Below are 22,699 nucleotides of genomic sequence, written 5' to 3' on the forward strand. Positions count from 1 at the left end.
TTGGGATCTGTCCATCCAGAACAAGTCGTAAGTGGTACAAGCTCATCTATGAATTAATCCCCCCTGGCATCAATTATATGATGAAACTCTGTTTTAGATGTTGATGTAACAAGACGTTTCCTCCAATCCCCCCCCCAAAAAAAAAAAAACTTGTCTGTATTACTCCGAAAAACTTCAAAGTCTATTGTGAATGAGAAGAAGAAAAGAGGAGGTCATACCCTCAGGGTCCAACAGTCGGTCGATGCCTAAACTCTTCTCCGCAACTTTGAAGGCGTGATCCAGTCTCTCAATGGCATTATCCTGTCGCTCCATCACACTCCAGTTAAACAGCTCTGGCCTGGCAAAAAAATAAATAAAAGACAAAGCAGATGATGTAATTAATATAGGATATTTAATAACTTAAATTTTTTTCTGTACACATGCTTGAAATAGCTAAAAGCAGATCGAAACAGCTGGTTCATTACCCAGATGAACTACACAGAAAAACTGAAAAAAAAAATAAGCCATAATCAGCTTCAAAAATTGCTTTAAGCCAAGCCAGTATTCAACCATGCAGTTTATGACCAATAAATATAAAACATTCATTTTCAATTTCATTAGTCATGAAACCAATGATTTCTGTGATTGTCAAAAAAGCAGCCAAAAATAACAACCCCACACACCTGTGGCTGTGAATGAGAGCATTGAAGGCAAAACCATCCGCCCAGCTGCTGGAGAAGTTGACCACATTAGTGTCTTTGTAGTTTTTAGTGGACTGCCTGACCCAACTTAACAGAATCTTTTCACTGTTTGTCTGTTGTAGGTCTGCCATGACATCTTTCATTACATCCTTAACCTGTATGGTAAAAGAGAGGATATATACGTATTTATCAGAACAATGACAAACATAGCAACATGACCTCATAAAGCTAATATTTAGAGACAGACTTTATGATTACAATTTTATTAATCAGATAAGAACAACAAAAATATACGATAACGCTTAGGTACCCTGGACATGTATGCTGCTAATGCCATTAATATTTAGATGAATGCAGTATACATCAGTCAGTACCATGGTACATATCATAGTACATACAGTATCTGTTCAATGGTAATATCATGGTTAGATGTGTACCATGGTAATGCCATTGAATTCTTTAAAATGCTTAAGAGTAATTACTAAGTTCACAAATGTGGTAATACACTATTGGTCAAATGTTTGGGGTCTGTAAGATTTTTGAAAGAAGCCTACATCCAAATGCTCACCTATCATTCATCGACCTCAAATAAGGCTTATCATCTGAAATAAGTAAGTAGCAACTTCATATTGCCGCTCAATCTAATGTTAACCTAAAAAAATGTGTGCCATACAAGTGTCTTACAGCATGACAGATGGTGGAGTCACCCGTGCTCTCACTTGCACTTTAAATACTCTATCATTTTGGTCTTACAGATAAAAAAAAGAATACATCTTTAAATCTGTAAAGCCTCTACGTTTATTTGTGTGCACTCACAATTAACAACAAAACATTGCGCTTTTGTAAAATAATGAAAGCCGAAACTCTGTGTATCCTTGCCCTACAGACATGAAAAATATATCTTATGCAGAGTGAAATTTTTACTTTCAAATGAAACAATTAAAATCTGAAAAAACTAATATTCTCAGATTATGTAATCCATATGAAATTTGCATGCAGGCGCATCCACTACTGTGGAGATGACGAGTCAGTGTCACCAAAAACACAGAAAACACTAGTTTATCAATAGATTATTATTTAAATGTTAATACAAGTTGAATCTTTCTGTTTTTCCCTGACACATTCATCATCATTACTTCTGTTGTAGGCAATTAAGGTTCATTATCATGATTTAAATGGTTTATTAATAAACATCCAATTAGTCAACTAATGCTTGAAATTAACGATTACAAGTTGACCAGAAAAATCTTTAGTCGAGGGCAGCCCCCCAAAATAGTAACATTATTATAAGAAATATTATTATTATTATTGATTAACTTAAAATAACTGTTTTATATGTCAAATTTTAAAATGTAATTCATTCCTGTGATGAGAAAGTTCATTTTCAGCAGCCATACCTGCGGTCTTCAGTGTCACATGATCCTTCAGAAATCATTCTAATATGCTGATCTATCACCATGGTATATCTTTTTTTTTTCATGTACTGTACCATTATAACACCAAGGTAATCTCTGAAATACTTGCACATGAATATGGTAATCAGTATTTTTATTTTCAAACTAGTCTCAATGCCAAAACATTACTGAGTCTTAGATGCCCTTATTCCTGTAACCACCTCCAACATAAGATGAAGGAGGATGACATAATTTGCTCTGAACATAAAACCACAGTAGGGCCACCTTATCAGGTAAACAGAAAAAACACAGAGGAAACGAGTTCCTGTACAGATAAGCACATGACAGTCCACTGCAAATGTGCTACATATAAAACCTTTGATAGATGATAAAGTTCCTTTAGTGCGCTACTGCCCTTGAAGGCAAACCAGAAAGATTGTAGGTCTGATTCCAATGTATTGAACTCTCATACCTGCCAGTGGAGAATGATGCTCCAGATGAGCCCCAGGGTCAGTTTATGATTCCCATCTACAATGTCAGCTCCTCCAATGTTCACCAGCTCAACCTAGAAATGGAGCGAAAGGGAATGTAAGAACCTTCGTTTCTCATAATGAGACCAGGAATATGTATTAAGACAGCAAACAGGGTCGGTTTTGATTTTATGTTGAGTTTAAACAGGATAATGATTGGATACTTCAACCACATCAGTTTTTGATATCAACAGTTTGATATTTGCAGGAAAATTTCTTCAACCAGTTATAATTTGCTATCATTCTCGGCTCTTATTTAGTTTTTCAAACACGTATTCAAGCTGCCTTGGTTGTTTCACTACATTTTATCAAGCAGAAAGGCTTTTATGTCTTTGAAATGGATAAGTGCCATTACCTTATCCAACTGTAAATTGAGCCTCTGCATAATTTTGTCTTACATTTAAAAAAAAAAAAAGCTTATCCGAAACATTGAAATTCCAAAAGCTGTGAAGAGTAAAACAGCCTGTTGAACCAATTAACTCACATTGTTCTTCTGAAGGATCTGCAGGGCCCTGTTAACATTGTTGAGGGAGTGCACTCGAGTGAAACCACGTTCTTTAACCTGCAAATGAAGAATACTCTGTATCAGAACTGTACTCTGAGCATCCATTGCAAATGAATTCAACCATTTATGCACTCAGCCTTGTCCAAACGCTTTGAAACCAGGAGTTTTTTTTCTTTGAAAAATGTCTCAAAATGTCAGTCCTCAGAGCCAATTAAAGAGATTGAATTTTGAGTTTTTGAATGAAAATTCTGTCATTATTTACTCACCCTAATGAAGGGGTGGCCTTTATGACCAAAATTATGGTATATACCATTATTATGGTAGCAGAATATAAAATGCATGTTCATGAATGCGCTATTAATTTAATCCCAAAATCTTTTACACATTAAAATAACATGTATTAAATAATCTAGTCACCAATTTTAACATTCAAATTAAAAATAAATAAATAAATTGTTCTTTCAAAAGAGAAAGACATAATCTTAAATCTTAAAATAATGCCTTAAAATAAGAATTTTAAACTTAATATAATGATTCATAATGAATTGGATGGTGTACATTTAAAGATAGTAGAAAAAAATAGTACAAATATTTTTGAAAGCAGTTCATTGGGACTGAATTCATTCCGATAAATGTATCTGACTGTAGTGTTTACTAGAATTTCTAAATAAAGTGATCGGGTTGATGCGCACTTTTATATGTCACAAGTTTTTTTTACATGTGCACATTACACAAATATAGAGTTTATCACTGTTTGCACATAATAACCACTCTCTTACATGGTTTCTTTATTTGTTTTTAACAGCAGAATTAATATTCATCCATTAATGGATAAACACACATATAAACCACTGCGCTGCTCATATTTACTGTGCAAAAAACGGTTGCCTGTGGATGAGTATCCAAAACAAGGATGTCCTGCTCCACTTAACAGTTGCTGAGTGAAAGGGAGTTTTATAATGACAGGACACGCATTTATGCAACATTTTATTCAAAAGGAAGAGCCGTTCTTTCTACGCGTCATACACCATTAGGTTATTTCTGCGTAATTGCAAATGCGCAGTCCTTTCAGTTTTGTGGTTCAATTCTGGCGAGTGTTTACATACACTCACAGTCGTAGTAGAGGAATAAACCACTCCCTTCAATCTGAACAAAATTTAATTCCGATCGAGCTCATTCTGATTAAGTCCTTTTACATAAAGGCTTTTCAGTCCGATTGAGCCATCAATCTGATTACAAATGGATTATTTGGTTGCATGTAAACGTAGCCACTGAGAATTACATTAGTGCAAATGTTAAACTTTCATTAATGACTTACATTTTTGTTTTGTTTCTTACTCGAAGCTATTGTATGACTTCATTAGTTTTGAAATGCATTGCATGAGATGCACTGACCAATTTTTGATATTTTTCTGATGATTTTTCATCCATTATGAAGCTTGAAATCCTTATTCAACATTAATTGTAACTGGAAAAGAGTACTATGATGACTATTCATGAGTAAATGATGGTGAGAAGTGTCCTTTTGGGGTGAACTATTACTTTAAGAGCTTATTTTGTTGAAATTTAAAGATGGACCCACTAGTTCATGGCCAACGAGACCCTCCAGGAGTTCAAGAAGACGTCGGCCATCGCACAGATCAGTGAAGAGGTCATCGACAGGGGGTCTTCTTGTCTGGAGAATAAACAGAACGTTCAGAACAAGAAAGCTGCGGCCCTGTAAAATGTGCCCAGTATTTTCAAGTGGAGTATTTGAAGTTTATATTATCAAAAATACATGAGAATGACAAGATGAAACCTTTAGTTGTATTTTATTTTTCATTGTATTTATATATGTATTTATTTATTTTTGAGAAGAAAAAGTGGACATTGTCTAAGCTTTTTCCCTCACAGCTATGCTTTGCAGCAAACACTTCTCTTTCAGTTTGAAGGACAAAGAACCAAAGTCCTTCCTCTGTTAACATACCATAAAAAGGACGCTAACAGAGTTACAAAGAGAACGCAAAAACTTGAAATGCTTTACCTTGAAGCGTGGTACGTCAACAAAAAAAATCTAAAGCAAATATTCAAGCATTCAAACTCTCATCCTGACATAAATGAAGGTTAGCGACAAGACTTTTTGCAACTGTGAATCTTAACTTTTAACCTCAAGACCAAGACTATCTTTAAATGTGAATCTTAACTTTTCACCTTGATATCAAGCCTGTCTAGCTTATATCTCCTCATCCACCCACCATGCAGTAGGTGGATGAATACAACATTTCAGTTCATACACCTATAACATGCTATTCCAGGCTGCAACAACATAAATCCATGAAGATTTCTCTGAAAAACATAATTTAAAGATTGCCTGAAATGGTTAATCAAAACAGATTTTGCATGAAACATTAATCTGCCATTAAACAGATGAAATACTATAAAAAAGAAAATGCTGTCATCATTTACTTAACTTCAAATTATTTAAACTGAAGATATTTTGAAGAATCTTGGTAACCAAATAGTTGGTGGTATAGCCAATGACAAAACACTATAAAGTAAATGGCTGTTTGGTTACACGCATTCTTCAAAAATCTTCTTTTGTGTTCGGCAGAAGAAAGAAACTTATACACGTTTGGAACAACATGAGAATGAGTAAATGATTACAAGATTTTCAGCTTTTGAGTGAACCATCCCATCAAAGGTGATTCAGTGTTACCTCAACATAAAAAAACAACACTCGGGTATTATTACCTTAGCAAACTGTGAGTTTATCCATTTTGTGAAGGTTTTCTTTTGAACATCTTCTCTTTCATCTGAAAATGAAAGAGAACACTGTCAGTCCTGTCCAGTTCAAACAAAGAAACCTAATTTCAAACAAATCGTAGTCATTTAATACCTAATGAAATGTAATGCTTTTAAACCATGTAATGGCATCTTCATAGAAAGTATAAGTGATTCAAGTTGCTACTGGGAAATAAGAATAAAGTCTACTGTGATCAATGGGGTGCATTCACTCTGTTGTGGCATTTGAAATAAGGAACGTTAAATACAAAGAGACTTTGAGCAAAAAAATCCCCTGGAAAATCTGAGAATGGTTTGAGGGTACATACAGATCAATGGTCAGCTGGCATTCAGAAGAAGATTACTTCTGAGAGACTGACGGTGTAGATCAGACAAGCTTTACTAACACAATGAGCAGGGTGAAACATTGATCAGAAAGCAAAAGAATCTGAAGAAATTCCTCTATTATTCCCATTAATTTCTAAAACATTTAACACAGGGTTTTGCAATAGTAAAAACCAAACAAGCAATTGTAAGATCAAGAATCTAGGACACACACACACAAAAAAGGTAACAATTTAGAATTGGGAACACTCATTCACAATTAACTATGACTTTTCCCTCAATAAATTCCTAATTTGCTGCTTATTATTAGTAAGGTAGTTGGTAAGTTTAGGAATTAAGTAGGATTAGGGATGTAGAATAAGGTCATTCAGAATAAGGCATCAATATGTGCTTAATTAGGGATGCACCGGTTGACCGGCCATAAATCGGAACCGGACGGTTTTTGCTTAAAATACGTGATCGGCAATCGGCCGGTTTTTGGTCTTTTTCCGGCCGATTTTTCCGGAAGTTTGCTCGCGTGCACAGACTACATTGTAATCCTTCGCTATGTCATTTGTGTGGAAGAGTATTTCGAAATCTGTGCGCAGGACACGGGCAGCCGATCAGTACTGGAAATGCAGAGCTTCATGTCTGAAGCACAGATAGCAGGAAGCGATCAGCCGTTGCGTTGGTGTACTGACGCACAAATAAGAGCCTTTCCTGCGTGCACTGAAGATGCGCGAGCGTCTACTCTACTGTACCGGTGTGCGCCCTGAACACGAGTAGGCCGTAAGGAGATGTTCAGATCAACTTCTCACGTGTTGGATGAGAAACGAAACGGACTAAACTGTGACAAAACATAAATGTTTTTTGTTTTTTTATTATTAGAACTTGCATACACGTTGGAAAAGCCAGAAATAAACGTCAGTTCTGCATTAGGATGATTATTTTTTATTTTACCTTAAAATTGCATAGACTTGATTTAATTTAAAAATCACCTGCTGTAGTACACTGAAAAAAAGTGTTTCATTCATCCAATTAAAACATTTTAGGGTAATGATTCACATTTATATATATTTTTTTTACTTGAGACAATAAGTTATTTATTTTTCATTGGCTCAAGTAAAAAAATATAGATGTGAATCATTACCCAATTTTTTTTTTTTTTTTTTTTATTGGATGAATGAAACACTTTGCATCTTTGTTTTATTCGCACCAACATTAATTGATTTTAACATTTTGGTAAATTTATTTATAAAGCATACTTTTATTTAGTCTCACTGGTAAACAGCTTTTTTTTTTTTTTAAACCAAATTTAAAAACTAAAACAAATACTGAATGCTGATTAAGAAACATCTTACTGACTGTGTGTTGCTTGTGTTGTTAGGACTGTAGAACTATGCAGCTGTTGCCTTTAATTTCACATGGTTACAGTTAATCTTTATATTTAAGGCCAGTTCTATGTAATTTCAACCCAATTCAAAAACAAAAGCTAAATGCTGATGTCTGTACCACCTATGTTTGTATTGAATGTAGGCTACTTATTGTGCAGTAACTGCCAAAAGCAAGTTTGGCCTATTTAATACCAAATATCTTGTTTATGTACACTTTCCTTCTTTCTTGTTTGTTGCTTAAAAGATAAAAAAAAAAAAAAACGGAAATCGGTATCGGAATCGGCCAGTTTGCTTGTAAAAAATCGGAATCGGCCATGAAAAATCATGATCGGTGAATCCCTATGCTTAATTCTAATAAATGGATAATATTCTAGTAATATGCATGCTAATAAGCAACTAGTTAAGAAATCTGAAAATAAAGTGTTACCAAATAAATAATAAATACTTTTGTTTGTATAAATGTCCTCTTTGTGGTGTAGCCTCACTTAGAGCCGGCAATAAAGACTACAATGCCAGAAAGTCACTGTTGTATTTGTAAAGAGAGTGAAGGAAATGTTGTGAGTTGGGAACATTAAAAATCAATGAGTACAAAGAACATTTAGCTTTCATATCACATTAAAAGCTTGTGTTGTTCCCCACTCTAATATTCTCCAATTGCTTTGATTCAGATCTCTGTGCGCTATCCTCTCAGCTTGCTCGAGTTTGAGATTGATTACAAAAGCGTAATTCTTATCTAGGGGCCCTGATGATATTAAAGCGAGAGTTCAAGCCTATAATGAAAACTCTGTCATCTTTTCTCTTCCTTGCATGGGGCACAAAAGGAGTTGTCTAGCAGAGGTGGTCCTTGGTCTCCATTCACTTCCACTAGAAACGAGTTGCTTGGACATTATTCTTCCATGCAAGAAAACAACTTATACTGATTTGGCAGAATTGTCATATTTGGGCAAATAATCTCTTTAAAACCCTTCAGAACAGCCATGGAATCGTTAAGAAAGAGTAAGCATTACTTTGATATAGCCTTGTGCACATAAAGCACAGGGTGGTGAATCAGAAGCTTTCCAGAGTCAGCGTGGATGACAGCATTTTCATGTATAATTGATTTTAAGCTTCCAGTTGTTTTTGCCACCATGGCAATAATCATCATGAAATGGGTAGCTTCAGTTCATTGTTCCCATTGGTCAGCCTACACTTCAGCTGACTGCATAATCACAGTAGCATGGCTCAGATTTGTTTCAAGCCTGACTGCACCATGTCATGCTTCTAATCGCAATAACACACACTCACACGGTTTTGCTATGACAAAAGAGTAAACATGTTTAAGACCAAGCACTCAAGAAGATTAAATCAGTTTCAAAGAACTAAAAATAGATTATAAATATAATAAAATGCAAAAAAGAATTCTAATGATTAACGATATGTTTTCACATTATTTGCATTTTTCTTTTTACAAATTTGCTGAAATACAGTATCATTAACCAGCTAAATAGAATTTATTTAAACATTGAACATCCAAAATAATAATAAAACGTTTTGTGAAAGCTTTTATCTAAGAATTGCAAGATATAAATGAGCAATTCTGAGAAAAAAGTCAGAATTACAAAATATAAACTTATAATTCTCAGAAAAGAAAATCTGAATCGTGAGATATAAACTCAGAATTTTCTCAGAATGCTGAGTTCACATCTCGCAATTCTATTAATTATTATTTTTTAATTCCTCCATAAAAAAAGGTAACAGCAACATTTTATTTCACAATTCAGACTTTTGTCTCACAATCGTGTGTTTATATCTCACAATTCTTTTGTTCACAAAATTGCAAGTTTACACCTCACAATTCTTTTTTTTTCTTATGAGAAGGAATAAAAAAATTAAAAATCTAAACTGGCAGATAAAGTCAGTTTTTTTTTTTTTTTTAATCCTCTGGCAGAAACAAGCTTCCATAGTTTTAGCTATTGCATGCAGATCACATTTTCAGTTCTAGAAAGCAATGCCATTTATCATGTCCAAGGCTCATTTGAGTTCTTTACTGTAGAGAGCGATGACTTGTAAAGGCATCTCAACAGTGCAAAAAAGCACCAATTATGAACTATTCTTATCGTGGATCAATAATTTCTGGAGCAAATCAGATATCCCTTAATGTTCCATGATGCCAAAAGTCATTCCTTTACTTGATTACTACAATCTGCTTCAATTAGACTGTCAACCCCCTTGACAAAATGTGAAGAATAAAGCAGCTCCACACAAAGGAAAAGCTGATTAATGAAAGTCTTTTGCTGCAGCAGGAACCTTCACATTATCTTGCAGTATTACTGATATTGATCTACAAAGCACTGAATTAGCTGCTTTTAAAAGCTCAGGATTTGACGGGGAAATTATATTCTTCAGGTTTAGAAACAACAGGGTAGATGACGTCCCGCAGTGTCCCTTCACAAACTACATATTGAATGATTAAACTTTAAGACATAATTCATTAACACATTAATATGTTGTAATATAAGAGAAAAAGAAAGCGGAGTCGGATGACTCACCCAGTATTGAACAAACACCTGCTGTTGTTCTCTTAATTCACCCCAAAATCTAAATTCTGTCACTATTTACACACTCTCAAGGTGTTCTAAATCTGTATGTCTTTCTTTTTTTCCATGTAACACCAAAGCAAAATATCAGAGCTGCTTTCTTCCACACTTTGAAAGTGAATGGTGACCAGGTGCTGTCAAAGCATCATAAATGTGCTCCATACAACTTGTGTGCTATGTTTCAAGTCTTCTTAAGCCATTTACAATAACTTTGTGTGAGAAACAGCTGTGGCCACTATTTACTTTCATTATATGGAAGAGAGCAGAAGGACATTCTGCTATAAATAAATCATTTTGTGTTCCAAAGAAGAAATGGGTTCCAGAAGACTTGAGGGCGAGTAAATGATGACAGAATTTTAAAGTTCACTTAGATGGCACCAAATCAAATGCATTGTAGGTTACCTGACATAACATCTTTCGCAGAGCGCTCTCAATGCATTACAGATTCATGCAAAAGTGTGTGAACAAAGATCTGTCAACAATGCTGAAGGTCAATGTTTTGCAAAAGCGGAGGTGTTAAACTCCTTGCATGACATGCTCTTGTCACAATATGCACAGAACAGCCCATAATACTGTAGTTATTTTTGCCTGGTTGTGGCAACTATAATTTTAGAAACACCATGATAATAATATTCTGAAATTACAAGAAATTTAGCCTTGCCTACACAGGTGATAATAACAAGTGTTTAAATAAATGGAACCCATTTTTTTCGTTTTAAGCGATTGACCTATCAGTAAGCCCCGCCCCACTTACAATGTTGTCTTACAATGACAGCTCTCATTGTGAAACCCTTGTCCCATGATGTTTTAGCACAATTCAGACACAGAAGGGTCACCATTCAAGTGGGAATTAAATATTCCATGGAGGGATATATAAATATTTACAAATAAGTACGGTGGATAACTCGAAACAAGGGTTTACAGATCAAAATGCAGGCAGTAGAAACCTCATGTTACAGTCGTCAGGATAGCGGATGACATCATGCAGGATCAACACTGTTCATGTATCACAGGGTATGACTAAATTAATGTACATTTATCCAGTTTAACATTAATATGGACAGGTACTGAAATGTAGACCCTCGTTTATGCGTTTTTGATCTACACTTTTCGCTATTTAGGTTTGTAGAAGTGAAGTGAAGTGAAGTGACATTCAGCCAAGTATGGTGACCCATACTCAGAATTTGTGCTCTGCATTTAACCCATCCGAAGTGCACACACACAGAGCAGTGAACACACACACACACTGTGAGCACACACCCGGAGCAGTGGACAGCCATTTATGCTGCGGCGCCCGGGGAGCAGTTGGGGGTTCGATGCCTTGCTCAAGGGCACCTAAGTCGTGGTATTGAAGGTGGAGAGAGAACTGTACATGCACTACCCCCACCTACAATTCTGTCTGGCCCGAGACTAGAACCCACAACCCTTCGATTGGGAGTCCAACCCTCTAACCATTAGGCCACGACTTGTACGTTAGCATGGACTCACTAACTTTACCGTTATCTAGTTTTAGCCAGAGATACGTTACCTTGCTGAAGCACAAGATGACATTAATGTTCTGCTTGAGCCGAACTTAATGAGCGTATGACAACAAGAATATGAATGTTTTTGTCTTCATTGAGATTGTTGTTGAATACTTAAGGACATTTTGCTCTGTTTTGTTTGGGTTTATAAAATGTAATAAAATAAATTCTATTGCCCATCCTCTCCGGATACCTGAAATAAGTGTTACAAGTACCACCACAGGCACATTGTGTTTACATTTTTGTAGCACAAACACCATTTAACCGATGCAAGCTTCTGATCTTCCAATGTTTCTCCTCATGGCACTGAAACCTAAAGATGTCTGAGTTCAGCTCCCTGTGCAACTGATACTCGACTGCCATCTGCGTTCGAGGAGAGGGCCTTACTGATAGGTTAATTTTCAAAACAAAACAGAAGTTAATAAAATTCATACATTAGAAAATGTAATTGGACAAATTTATAAAACTTCTGGAAATTAATGGTGAAAATTTGCATTAAAAAAAAAAAATAAGTGCAAGACAGAACTTGAGACAACCAGGATCTGCTAGGTGGTTTGATATAAAGGTAGATAAAATAGATAGATAGATAAATAACACACACACACACACACACACACACACACATACACATATATATATATATATATATATATATCAACTTAACAATACAATATTATTTACAAGTTTTTGAGATTTGTAAATTATTCCATTCAATTTTTACTCACAATTTGTACAGTGTCCCAACTTTTTTGGAATCGGGTTTGCTAGTTGCTCCAGACGCGTGCGACCTCTGACATATATAGCAATTGTAGGTCACTTTGGATAAAAGCATCAGCTAAATGAATAAATGAAATGAATAAATGTTGGCAATCAGCGCGTATGTAAAAAACACAAAAGTGCGCTTGACAAAAGTGCCTCCTCCCATGGCTGTTTTTGGAAGAAATCTTAAAGATATTGTTCTTTTATAAATCTGATAAAACTAAAGAATGAAGGATGCAATATTACAGGTACTCAAGATTAACATGAGATAGGCCGAAACTGTGTATGTTATGTCCCCTTTAAACAGGTCACGTGCTGCATTTGTCCAATTAATGACACTGAGAGTGCAAACATGCAAATAAGAATGATAACCCAAGGTTTATGAAAATTAATCTCATGTAAAGTATAAGCAAAGTGAAAGGTGAAGCAAAATAACCCAGAATTCCATATACCTAGGGTTTGGAATAACCCAAAATTACTAATAGATCCCAATGCTGTTGCACTCTATTCACACTAACATTTTTCGGGGAAGTCGTGGTTAGAGAGTTTGACTCCTAACCCTAGGGGTTGTGGGTTCGAATCTCGGGCCGGCAATACCACGACTTAGGTGCCCTTGAGCAAGGCATCGAACCCCCAACTGCTCCCTGGGCGCCACAGCATAAATGGCTGCCCACTGCTCCGGGTGTGTGTGTGTGTGTGTGTGTGTGTGCATGCACTTTGGATGGGTTAAATGCAGAGCACGAATTCTGAGTATGGGACACACTTGGCTTTATGTCACGTCACTCACTTTTTTCCAAGTCAGTTTTTATGATTTATTATTATAAATTACAATGCATGTATCTTATAATTTATCTATAGATGTTGGGGGATAAAAAAAAAAGTGTCAGATTATTGTGTAGTAGGCTATATGGGATTAATAGGACGATTGGAACTGGAAGGCGTTAATAAAGTATAAAATAAATAACTAAACCTATAGAGCCCGGTCTGGCAGACAGAATAGTGTGTGCAGATAGACAGGAGAATGAAAGCATTGCTTGCCACTGATGGGAGGCGTGACTCCAGGCAGGTGGCAGCTGCTGCTGGATTATGTCCGCCCTTGTGCAAATAGGATGATGGGGTGACAGGCTTGAGCCGAAGCTAACGGGCAAATACAAAGACGCTGGACGCACACACCTGCTATTAGCCGCCTAATCTGAGGACACACATCCGAGGCAGGACTGTATTCACAGATTACAGCCATACGTTTTCCACCACAGCCACCTATGTTTCCTCACAATTTAACAAGCGCGAGTCCAAATGTTTCGATGAGACTGGAAATACACAGCGTGTTTTAAATGACAGCAGCGCATGAGACCGAACTGCGTGCAGTTTAAACAGCAGCGACTACCACCAAACTTTCTCTCACATTCGCCCATAAAATCACGACTGATAACAAAGTGCGCACATTTGGCCATCTTCCAGTAAGTGCATACAAGAAACAACAATGAAAGAGCCCCGTGCACGCTTAATTAACACTAAAACAACATGTTTTTTCGTTCGTAATAACAGATCCCGTTACAGATAAGAAGCACCCGGCTGGAGGATCTTTTGTTTAATCTGGATAAATCTTTCACTGACATAATAAAAGCCGAACAATCAGCTCACACTGGAAGAGTATTTCAGTATAATGATTCAATCTTACCTAAATGAGGATTTTTACACCACAACAAACGCAGCTATCTCCTTCGTAATGGCTTTTTGGAGTCACAGGCAGCTTCGTTTGTGTTGTGTGTCCGTTACCTGTGTATGTAAACACAGCGAGCGCGGTTTGATTATCCGGTTTCCTTGCTGTTAAACAGACTCGTCCTTGCCTAAAGCCGAAGATGATTTGGTGAAGCAACTGTGGGTGGACACTTTTCCGCTTTATTTTCTCGTACTCCCTCACTTGGGTGCAGTTCTAGCTCTGCTGTGATACCGGCAGGTGGAACGGTGTTCTGGCATGCGGGCTGATTGACTACAGCTTTATCTAACGGGGAACGATAGTAGTAGCCCCCGGAGAGGGGTCGATATCTCACGGATGCAATGGACAACTTCATTTAACTTGTTTGTGCTAGGATGCAGGCTAATTCCCTGAGTAAACAGGGCGCCAATAACAACGAGTGCGATTTAATTTGAGTTAAGTTTCAGTAAATAGCAGTTGAATAAAAAGTTGAAAAACAAGTTTGGGCACATTCGATAAAACCACGCTCACGAACAGAAATCGCGGTAACCATAGCAACAGAATGGCGTTCGGACACGCACAGACAACGCGTAACGTAAACATAAAACACTGTCAAATATTACAAGTAAGTTACATTTACAATTTTTCATTTAGCAGACGTTTTTATCCAAAGCGATTTACAAATGAGGACAGTGGAAAAAAAAGAGCAATGATATATATATATATATAGTGCTATAACAAGTTAGCCTATTTCAAAACACTGGGTGTTTTATCTCAAAAGCCCACAATAAAAAGGTAGGGCGTCAAAATATAATTTTGTTTGCTGAGACCTCAACGGATAGCACACTCAAATGTACTTTTTAAAACCCATGAAAACCGACCGTGAAAGTCATTGTACGCTTCCTAATTACCACACTGAAGAATGCGTAATTAGTATGAAATTGTTTTCTGGAGCCTCTTTAATTACATGTTGGGCTTTTAAAACCCAGTCTGTTAAGAGAGACACAAGGTTTACTGTGGTGTCCTTTCTCATTTCCTGTTATATACCTGGGTGGGTCGATTAAAAATTGATCAATTCAATACAATGGTCTGAAATGGGTCATTTTATGTTGACTTTGAGTTTTTCTGCAGCCGGTGGCACATCTCACATACAACCATGAGATCCAGAACATCACCATGCCGTCTGTGCATCTCATCTGCCAGGCAAATCCTTAATAAATAAGTCTGTGTCTGTAATCCATTCTTGTGGGATACAAAAAAATAAAATAAAAAATGAATAATTACACTGCCCAATGGAAAGTATTGCAATTATTGTTTATGTCAATTGCAAGTATCATGTACAGATGTTGCACTAATAGGGAAATCCTGCAGAACACAATCATATTTGCTCATGGAAATATCTATATTATTATCTCTTCAGTAGGTTCTTTCTCATTATTTCAGTCCTTGCTATTGTTAACAGAAGTTAACAGAAACAGAGAGTCAAAAGAGCAAATACAAGCCGTTGTTTTTGAAGAAGAGGCTTTCATCATATGGCCACCTATGAAAAGACCTCAGTTAAACATTCATGCACACATAAAAACATGCATGTTGTTTCTGTGCAGCATGTGCCGCTAGTATTTCCATTTAAATTACTAGTTTTTATTTGAATTTTTTAAATGCCAACCAGGGGTGCAGATCTCATTTCAATATCATTTTTCTTCACCCCTGATGTCAGCCACTGCTTACGTATTTGATGAATACGTGAAGTAAAGAGTGAACGGTAAATGTCACAAAAGCCTCCAGGGCTTTGAAGCCCACCCTGATAAAGAGCAGTAAACACATGGCATTCCGAAAGCTCCAAAAAGTATTTTAGTTCAAAACTTCTGCATTTGTATCTGTTCACTCCACACTGTTAAATGAGAAGATACTGAGACATTCCTCAGAATGCCACCCACGATGGCAGTCAAATTTGTAGAAAGTAAAGTAACTCCAAAAATAATACTGGTTTGGTATATATAATCCTCAAGTATCAATCAAAATAGAAAAAAAAGGCTCATACTTATTGATAGACTTAAGAAAATGGTCAAGAGTTGCAAAGTATCCCATCATAAAGTAAAATGCTTTTTAGTCATTTAAAATATCTTGACATTTCTGAGGAATACAACACTTGAGGCATCCTTAGGTTTTTTCCCCAGCTTCTCTGGTTATGTAATAAAAAATGATCAGAGGTCTCCAGTGACTGAGTTGACTGAGTTTCCAGAGAGAGATGTTAAGGAGATCTGAAGACTTTTTTTCAGCAGAACTTGCTCAATACTGCCTTACAGTGGCTGCTCATACAGAATTATATCTCCTACAGAATATATATATATATTCCCATTAAAGCCAAAAATAGAAACACCAGTACTATTGACTGTCCCTGGGAAAGGCCCAAACAGAAAAGGCTTGACAACAAACCCTGCCCCTCTCTCCAAAAGATAAAAAACAATCCTTTTATTATTATAATTTCCCTGTAATATTGCATTATTCATAAAAAGGTTTAATATCAGCGTTTTGAAAGCTGACATAAAGCATTTTATACTCTTTGATAAAATGTGCTCTCTGGAGTACGTGAAGCAGAAAGCAGTTATTTTGAGAATTTCTTCAATCTTTTGAGTCAGAAGATTCTATGGCAGTTGTCAACATGTCAGTCACTGTTGCAGTGGTAGTTACCACAAAAACAGAACGGAGACTATGAGCAGAAGATAGAGTTGCAACCTCAAATTGTTCCAGGAGACAAACTGTCTCGTCCAACTATAAAAATGCCATTGGATACCAGGAGCCTCAGAAGGGTTCAGTTATCTCATATAAGATATTTCCATAAACAATCATAAACATTAACCCAATAACTTACACATTTGAATATAAATAATACATACACCGATATAATTTTGAAATATAAAGTGAACAATATACATTTAAAAGAAATATACATCAAAATATGTATTTGTCTTCCAAGCATATTCCTGCCAGAGATTGTATATTAAGGAATATTTCTTTAAAACCGCCGTACCAAATCCTGGTTATTGTCTCCTGTTCAGTCCCTTACTTCTCTGTGATTTTATGCAGATTTCCATCATTGATTTCCATCAGTTTAATACATTTGTCCAACTACAATAGAGTTTTATTAACTTTAGTTTTTGCCTGAATATTGATTAAAACATTTGGGTTCTTATTTATTTAAAAGCATTTGCTCTTATCTGCAGAGCCAAGGCTAAATTCCTTTTCATTTCAGAATATTGTTATTATTATATTATTATATTGAATATATATACACACAGAGAAAGATAGAGAGAGAGAGAGAGAGAGAGAGAGAGAGTTTTGTGCGTTATGACATTATTCTCATGAAAATTCCTTTACCATAATGCAAAATAAAAAATAAACTTCATAAATTTCAATTAAAGTCATAATTATATATTTTCTTTATACAAAATATATTATCTTATTTTTTGTCCTTTTATTTAAGAGTGAAATATGACTATGGATATGTCCTTCCAGCTTTTGTGAGATTGATTTTCAATAAAAATAAAAAATATATATAAACTAGTGCGAGAAGCAAGAATGTTTGAAAAACCTATCAGAAGTACCTAAAATGTAACAAAAAAGCATTTCAGTCTCCAAACAACCATACAGCCAACCCATAAATGAAAGGGAAAATTGGTTCTTGATAAACCCAGAAACCATTAAATATCCAGTATACTGTATACTGTGATCTAGCACAGATAACAGATGTCCTCTATTATAGCTCTGTTCTCAGAGGTTTACTGTACTGTTTGTGTCCTCTGGCTGATCAGCGAGCTGTTTACTCATTTTCCTACTTTCTCCTAACTTTCACTGCTGATCATAAACACACTCACACAGAAAACACAAGAGAAAGTCTTTTGCCAGCCAGACAACACACAGCCAACAACAGCATGGCTAAATCTCAAACAAGGAACTCTGAAACCCAACACCAGGCAGCTGCAACTATTTCAAGCTCTTTAAGACCTGTCCTATTTCCACCAGAGAGCATTTATAGATCACTCATGATCCCTACTGAATACAGCATGACAGTGATGAAAAGAAAAAAAAATAGATGTGAACTCATTCGGGGTGGAGCATAGGCCAGAAATAAGTTTTTAAAGAGGATTGTTCAAAATTTAACGGTAAATTTCTGATTTGAGTAATGAAATAAACAGACACACAATGAAACGTGAAAATGTGATGCAGTAAAAATATATTTACTAACAAATATGTTGCTGTAAAAGTCAGTTATAGTTTTTATATTACTTTGAATATGGCTATGATTGCAGTAAAACATTATGCTGATTTTGAACATGATTAAGAAATGTATTAAAATGAGAAACTGAAATGTTTACATTAAAACACACCTAAGGCATTCTATTTTAGCACTTGCAAATTCATGTACAGGATGCAAGACGTCCTCTAAAGCAAACAACGTCATAAGAAATAAATCAATCACAGTCCCTCCCACCTGATCGAGTTTTGATGATTTCTCCGAATTCATCCTCAAAACCTTCCTCCCATTGGTCCTGCTGGCTCCCTGCTTCGGCCATGACACGAGATCCTGAATCCTTTAATCCTGTAGTTTTATAATCAGAAAAAGTTAAGAGACGCCAAGAACCCACCGATGATGGGAACCGCTGCTCTGTGAACAAACCGAGCCTCAAATACAGAAGAGAATTTTTGTGAATGACACAGGGGCGAGACGTGTCTGTGGACTGTTGTTGATGATAGGGAGAAACGAGCTGTCAGGGCATCCAGAGACGCAGAGACAGGTGGCAAACTTTACTCGACTTAAAATAGAGAGGTGTTATGAAGGCCTGCTTCCTTTCACTCTCACACACAAATACTGATTTTTCTAACGGCAAAGTACCAATGGTCAACAACAAATGTACAATAAATGGTCTTGGAGAAAAACTCAAGTTCATAATTTTATTGGGCATGACTTACACTTTTTTATAGCAACAGTCCCTTTGGAGCAATCTGGGGTTAAGTGTCTTGCCATAGTCTCAATGGTTACACCTTGTTGATTGCTCCCTGTGGAGCTTGACTCTAGTATCTTTAGTTACCAGGCCAGACTCCACTCCACCTTCAAAGAACTTAATTTTATAAAAACTATAAAGTCAGGGCCGTCCTTAGGGGAGTGTGGCTGGTGCAGTCGCACCCGGCCCCATGGTGAACGCACCCCTCCGGAACCCGATGGCGTATGGACTGTGGGGGATCACCCTGCACCCCTAAAATGAAAATTCTTGTCATCCACATTCTTGTCTTTCCAAACATATATGAATTCCTTTCTTCTGTTGAGCACAAAAGAAGATATTTTGAAGAATGTGGGTAACCAAACATTTGCTGGTAGCCATTGACTTTTTTTTTTTTTCATACTATGGAAGTCAATGTCTACCACCTAATTTGGTTATCAACATTCTTCAAAATGCCTTCCTTTGTGTTTTCCTTTTATGTTTGTTTTTGTGAAAAGTGGGGACATCCCATAGGCGTAATGGTTTTTATACTGTACAAACTGTATATTCTATGGCCCTTCACCAACCCTACACCTAACCCTAACCCTCACAGGAAACTTTGTGCATTTTTACTTTCTCAAAAAAACTCATTCTGTATGATTTATAACCATTTTGAAAAATGGGGACATGGGTTATGTCCTCCTAAGTCACCCTCTCCTTGTAATACCTGTGTCATACCCATGTCATTATACAGAGTTGTGTCCTGATATGTCACAAAAACAAGAGCACACATACAAACACACACACACACACACACACACACACAACATTGTTTTTAAGCCATTTGATTTAAGGGGGCACAGGAAGTGTCCTTATAAATCATGTTTACATTGTATGTCATTAAATGCATTTGTGTCCTCTAAATCATATATACAAGAACACACACACTTGCAAAACAACAAGAATTTGTCAGTAAACATTGTTTACATTATTTTTCCTGCTCGTGTGGCCTAGGTAATGGATATATTTTTTTCACATGATGAGCAATTTATTATATTTATATGAAAGATTAAGGCAACCTTTTTCCTTTGAAATAACATTCACTGACCAATTACGCATAATAAGGCCAGAAACCTGAATCAAGCTATAATGCTGCCTAAAAATTATTTCTCAATATACAAGGTGAGGAACTCATCAATTTGGCATCCATGATCTGTCTCACCTAAAAGAAAATCTAATAAGATGGCAAGAGCATTTCAGAAATATAAGTAAAATTCAATTCAGCTTGATTATTGTAATGGCATGGGCAGTGTAAACAAGTAAATAGAATTCGCTGGCATGATATGAGTAAAATATTTGATCAAGGGGGAATAAAGCTTAATACAAGTGTAGTCTGTCTGACTCATATTCTTTGGGATTGTTTGTCTTCTGAAGGACTTTTCAGCGAAAGAATAAATGAAATAAACAAAAACAATCTGCTGCCTGCTTGCTGAAGAGACTAAAAAGCACCAAACACAGATTCATTAGCATAAGAGCAATATATCTCCAAGAGACCGTAAACATGTTTTGACATCCACAGGATATGTTTTAAGTAGCCTGATCAAACCGATAAGAAGAGGAAAACAAAAATATCCAAAAATTGGATTAATATACTGGATACCTGCAACAGCACATCTTTCAATAAACCCGGTCTGCGGGCATTGCATCAAAATAAAATCACAATCTCAATATTTGAGCCTAAAAACTGACAAAGCAGATTGCATGTATATATCTGCTTTTGAAATTCATTGCTGTGTTCGCCAATAGTCTAAAAGCACATTCATAATAAAAATAAAATAAAAAATAAATAAAAAGAAACAGTGCATTTATTAACGTCTCTGTAATTGCAAAGGACATTCTTTTATGATGTAAATCACAGAATGATGTCAGCTGTGACGTGGTAATAAGCACCGTCCATGTGAATCACAGCCAACTAGATTCCTCTTCATTCTCTATTTCCTGGACTGTGTCCAGATAGCATCATGATCAGAGAGCTGATAGTTTCAGTGCTATAAAATCACACTAATGCTGTGGGACAAATGACACGGACAGAAGCAGGGCTGCCAATTGCATTTTGAGTTTTTTTTGCAACTCACTCTTCTTTCGCTTTTGAGCCTCAACATGCTATGGAAATGGACTATCTATCTGTTTCTTTGGAGTCTTAGACCAATTTCTGATTTTAATGCTCTCTACGTTGGGTTAACTTTGGTTGAATCTTATAGTGAGGACAAAAACAGCAATAGTTACCTTCACAAGGAGTCAGGAATCCATAATTCTTCCTTTTACCTAAGCAAATGATATGGAACAACTGCCTGTCAAAGGCTGCATGTTGGTTTTCATTGTTGAAAAGTAAAGAGGCTTCTGCAAACATGGTCAGTAATAACATAGCAGATTTTGAGAAATCTAGAATTACATCACCTGCTCACCAATGGATCCTTTGCTGTGAATGGGTGCCGTCAGAATGAGTCCCAAACAACTGATAAAAACATCATAATAATCCACATGACTCCAGTCCATCATTTAACTTCCTGCAAAGTGAAAACCTGCGTGCTTGTAAGAAACAAATCCATCAAGGCATTTTTAGCTTTCAATTTCAAACCAATGCTCCCATCCAAAATACCAGTCCACTACCCATAACATTGTTTGAATTAAGAGAGAAATGTGCACAAATCAAATTGCGGTTTACAAATGAAAACAGTCCAAAATAGTTCTAAACAAATGCTGGTGGATTTTGATATGAGAGGACAACAGAGGATGGACTTTTTCTTTGGAGGAAGTGTTATTATGGATTATGGACTTGTATTTGGGCTGAAAACAACAGATTGAAGATCAAAATGCCTTGATGGATTTGTTTCTTTTAATCATGCTGCCTTTCATCTTACATTAACTGATGGACTAAGTTGTGTGGATTACTTGAGGATTATTGTTTTTATCTTCTGTTTGGACATACTGATGGCTCCCATTCACTGCAGAGAATCAATTGGTGAGCAAGTGCTGCAATGCCAAACTTCCCCAAATCTCTCCCCATGAAAAATCTTAACTCATTTACATGTTGGATGGCCTGAGGGTGAGCATATTTTTATTCTGGGGTAAACTATTTTAAGACTTTTTTGCATTCCTTTGCTTTTAATATTATTATTATTCAAAACTGGTATCAGACTTCCTTGCAGGAACATTCCTTAACTGTCAGAGTTTTTGCGCATTCTATGCTGCACAAAATTTCCTCTCTGGGATCAACAGAGGCCATCCATTTATCTCCATGAAGTATAAGTCTTGTCAAAGGTCAGCACCATTCCTAAAATCTTCTCCTGTGGTGTCATGGCATTAAATCTTGATTACCTGACAGCTAGCTGGCAGTAACAAATGATTAGCTCTACACAATACAAATCATTCCTCTGTTCACGTCTATGATTGCTGGTTGGGCTTGAGACCAAAGTAGGCTTTTGAAAGATGACATACCATGAACAGTTGCAGTATGTAGCCACCAGTGTTGGGAATTACATGTTATTGTGATTTAATTTCTTGTCAACAGATTCG

General features: G+C 36.2%; 2 protein-coding genes across 7 annotated transcripts in view; both read right to left on the bottom strand.

Annotated features, from left to right (window-relative positions):
- Positions 1-18,930, bottom strand: part of LOC113109179 (dystrophin) — a 103,271-nt gene extending 84,341 nt beyond the window's left edge. For all 6 annotated transcript variants that reach the window (XM_026272836.1, XM_026272828.1, XM_026272852.1 and 3 more), the window contains exons 1-7: positions 18,637-18,930; positions 5,840-5,901; positions 4,692-4,784; positions 3,089-3,166; positions 2,547-2,639; positions 663-835; positions 219-337 (exon numbers count right to left, since the gene is read on the bottom strand). In XM_026272836.1, the coding sequence (XP_026128621.1) occupies positions 219-337; positions 663-835; positions 2,547-2,639; positions 3,089-3,166; positions 4,692-4,784; positions 5,840-5,901; positions 18,637-18,718 (700 nt within the window). In that variant the 5' untranslated portion in view covers positions 18,719-18,930. The remainder of the gene's footprint in view (positions 1-218; positions 338-662; positions 836-2,546; positions 2,640-3,088; positions 3,167-4,691; positions 4,785-5,839; positions 5,902-18,636) is intronic.
- Positions 1-22,699, bottom strand: part of LOC113109348 (myb-like protein U) — a 972,647-nt gene that overhangs the window by 699,807 nt on the left and 250,141 nt on the right. The window lies entirely within an intron of this gene.

This window comes from Carassius auratus, chromosome 1 (assembly GCF_003368295.1).
Source record: "Carassius auratus strain Wakin chromosome 1, ASM336829v1, whole genome shotgun sequence".
Lineage (NCBI taxonomy): Eukaryota > Metazoa > Chordata > Actinopteri > Cypriniformes > Cyprinidae > Carassius > Carassius auratus.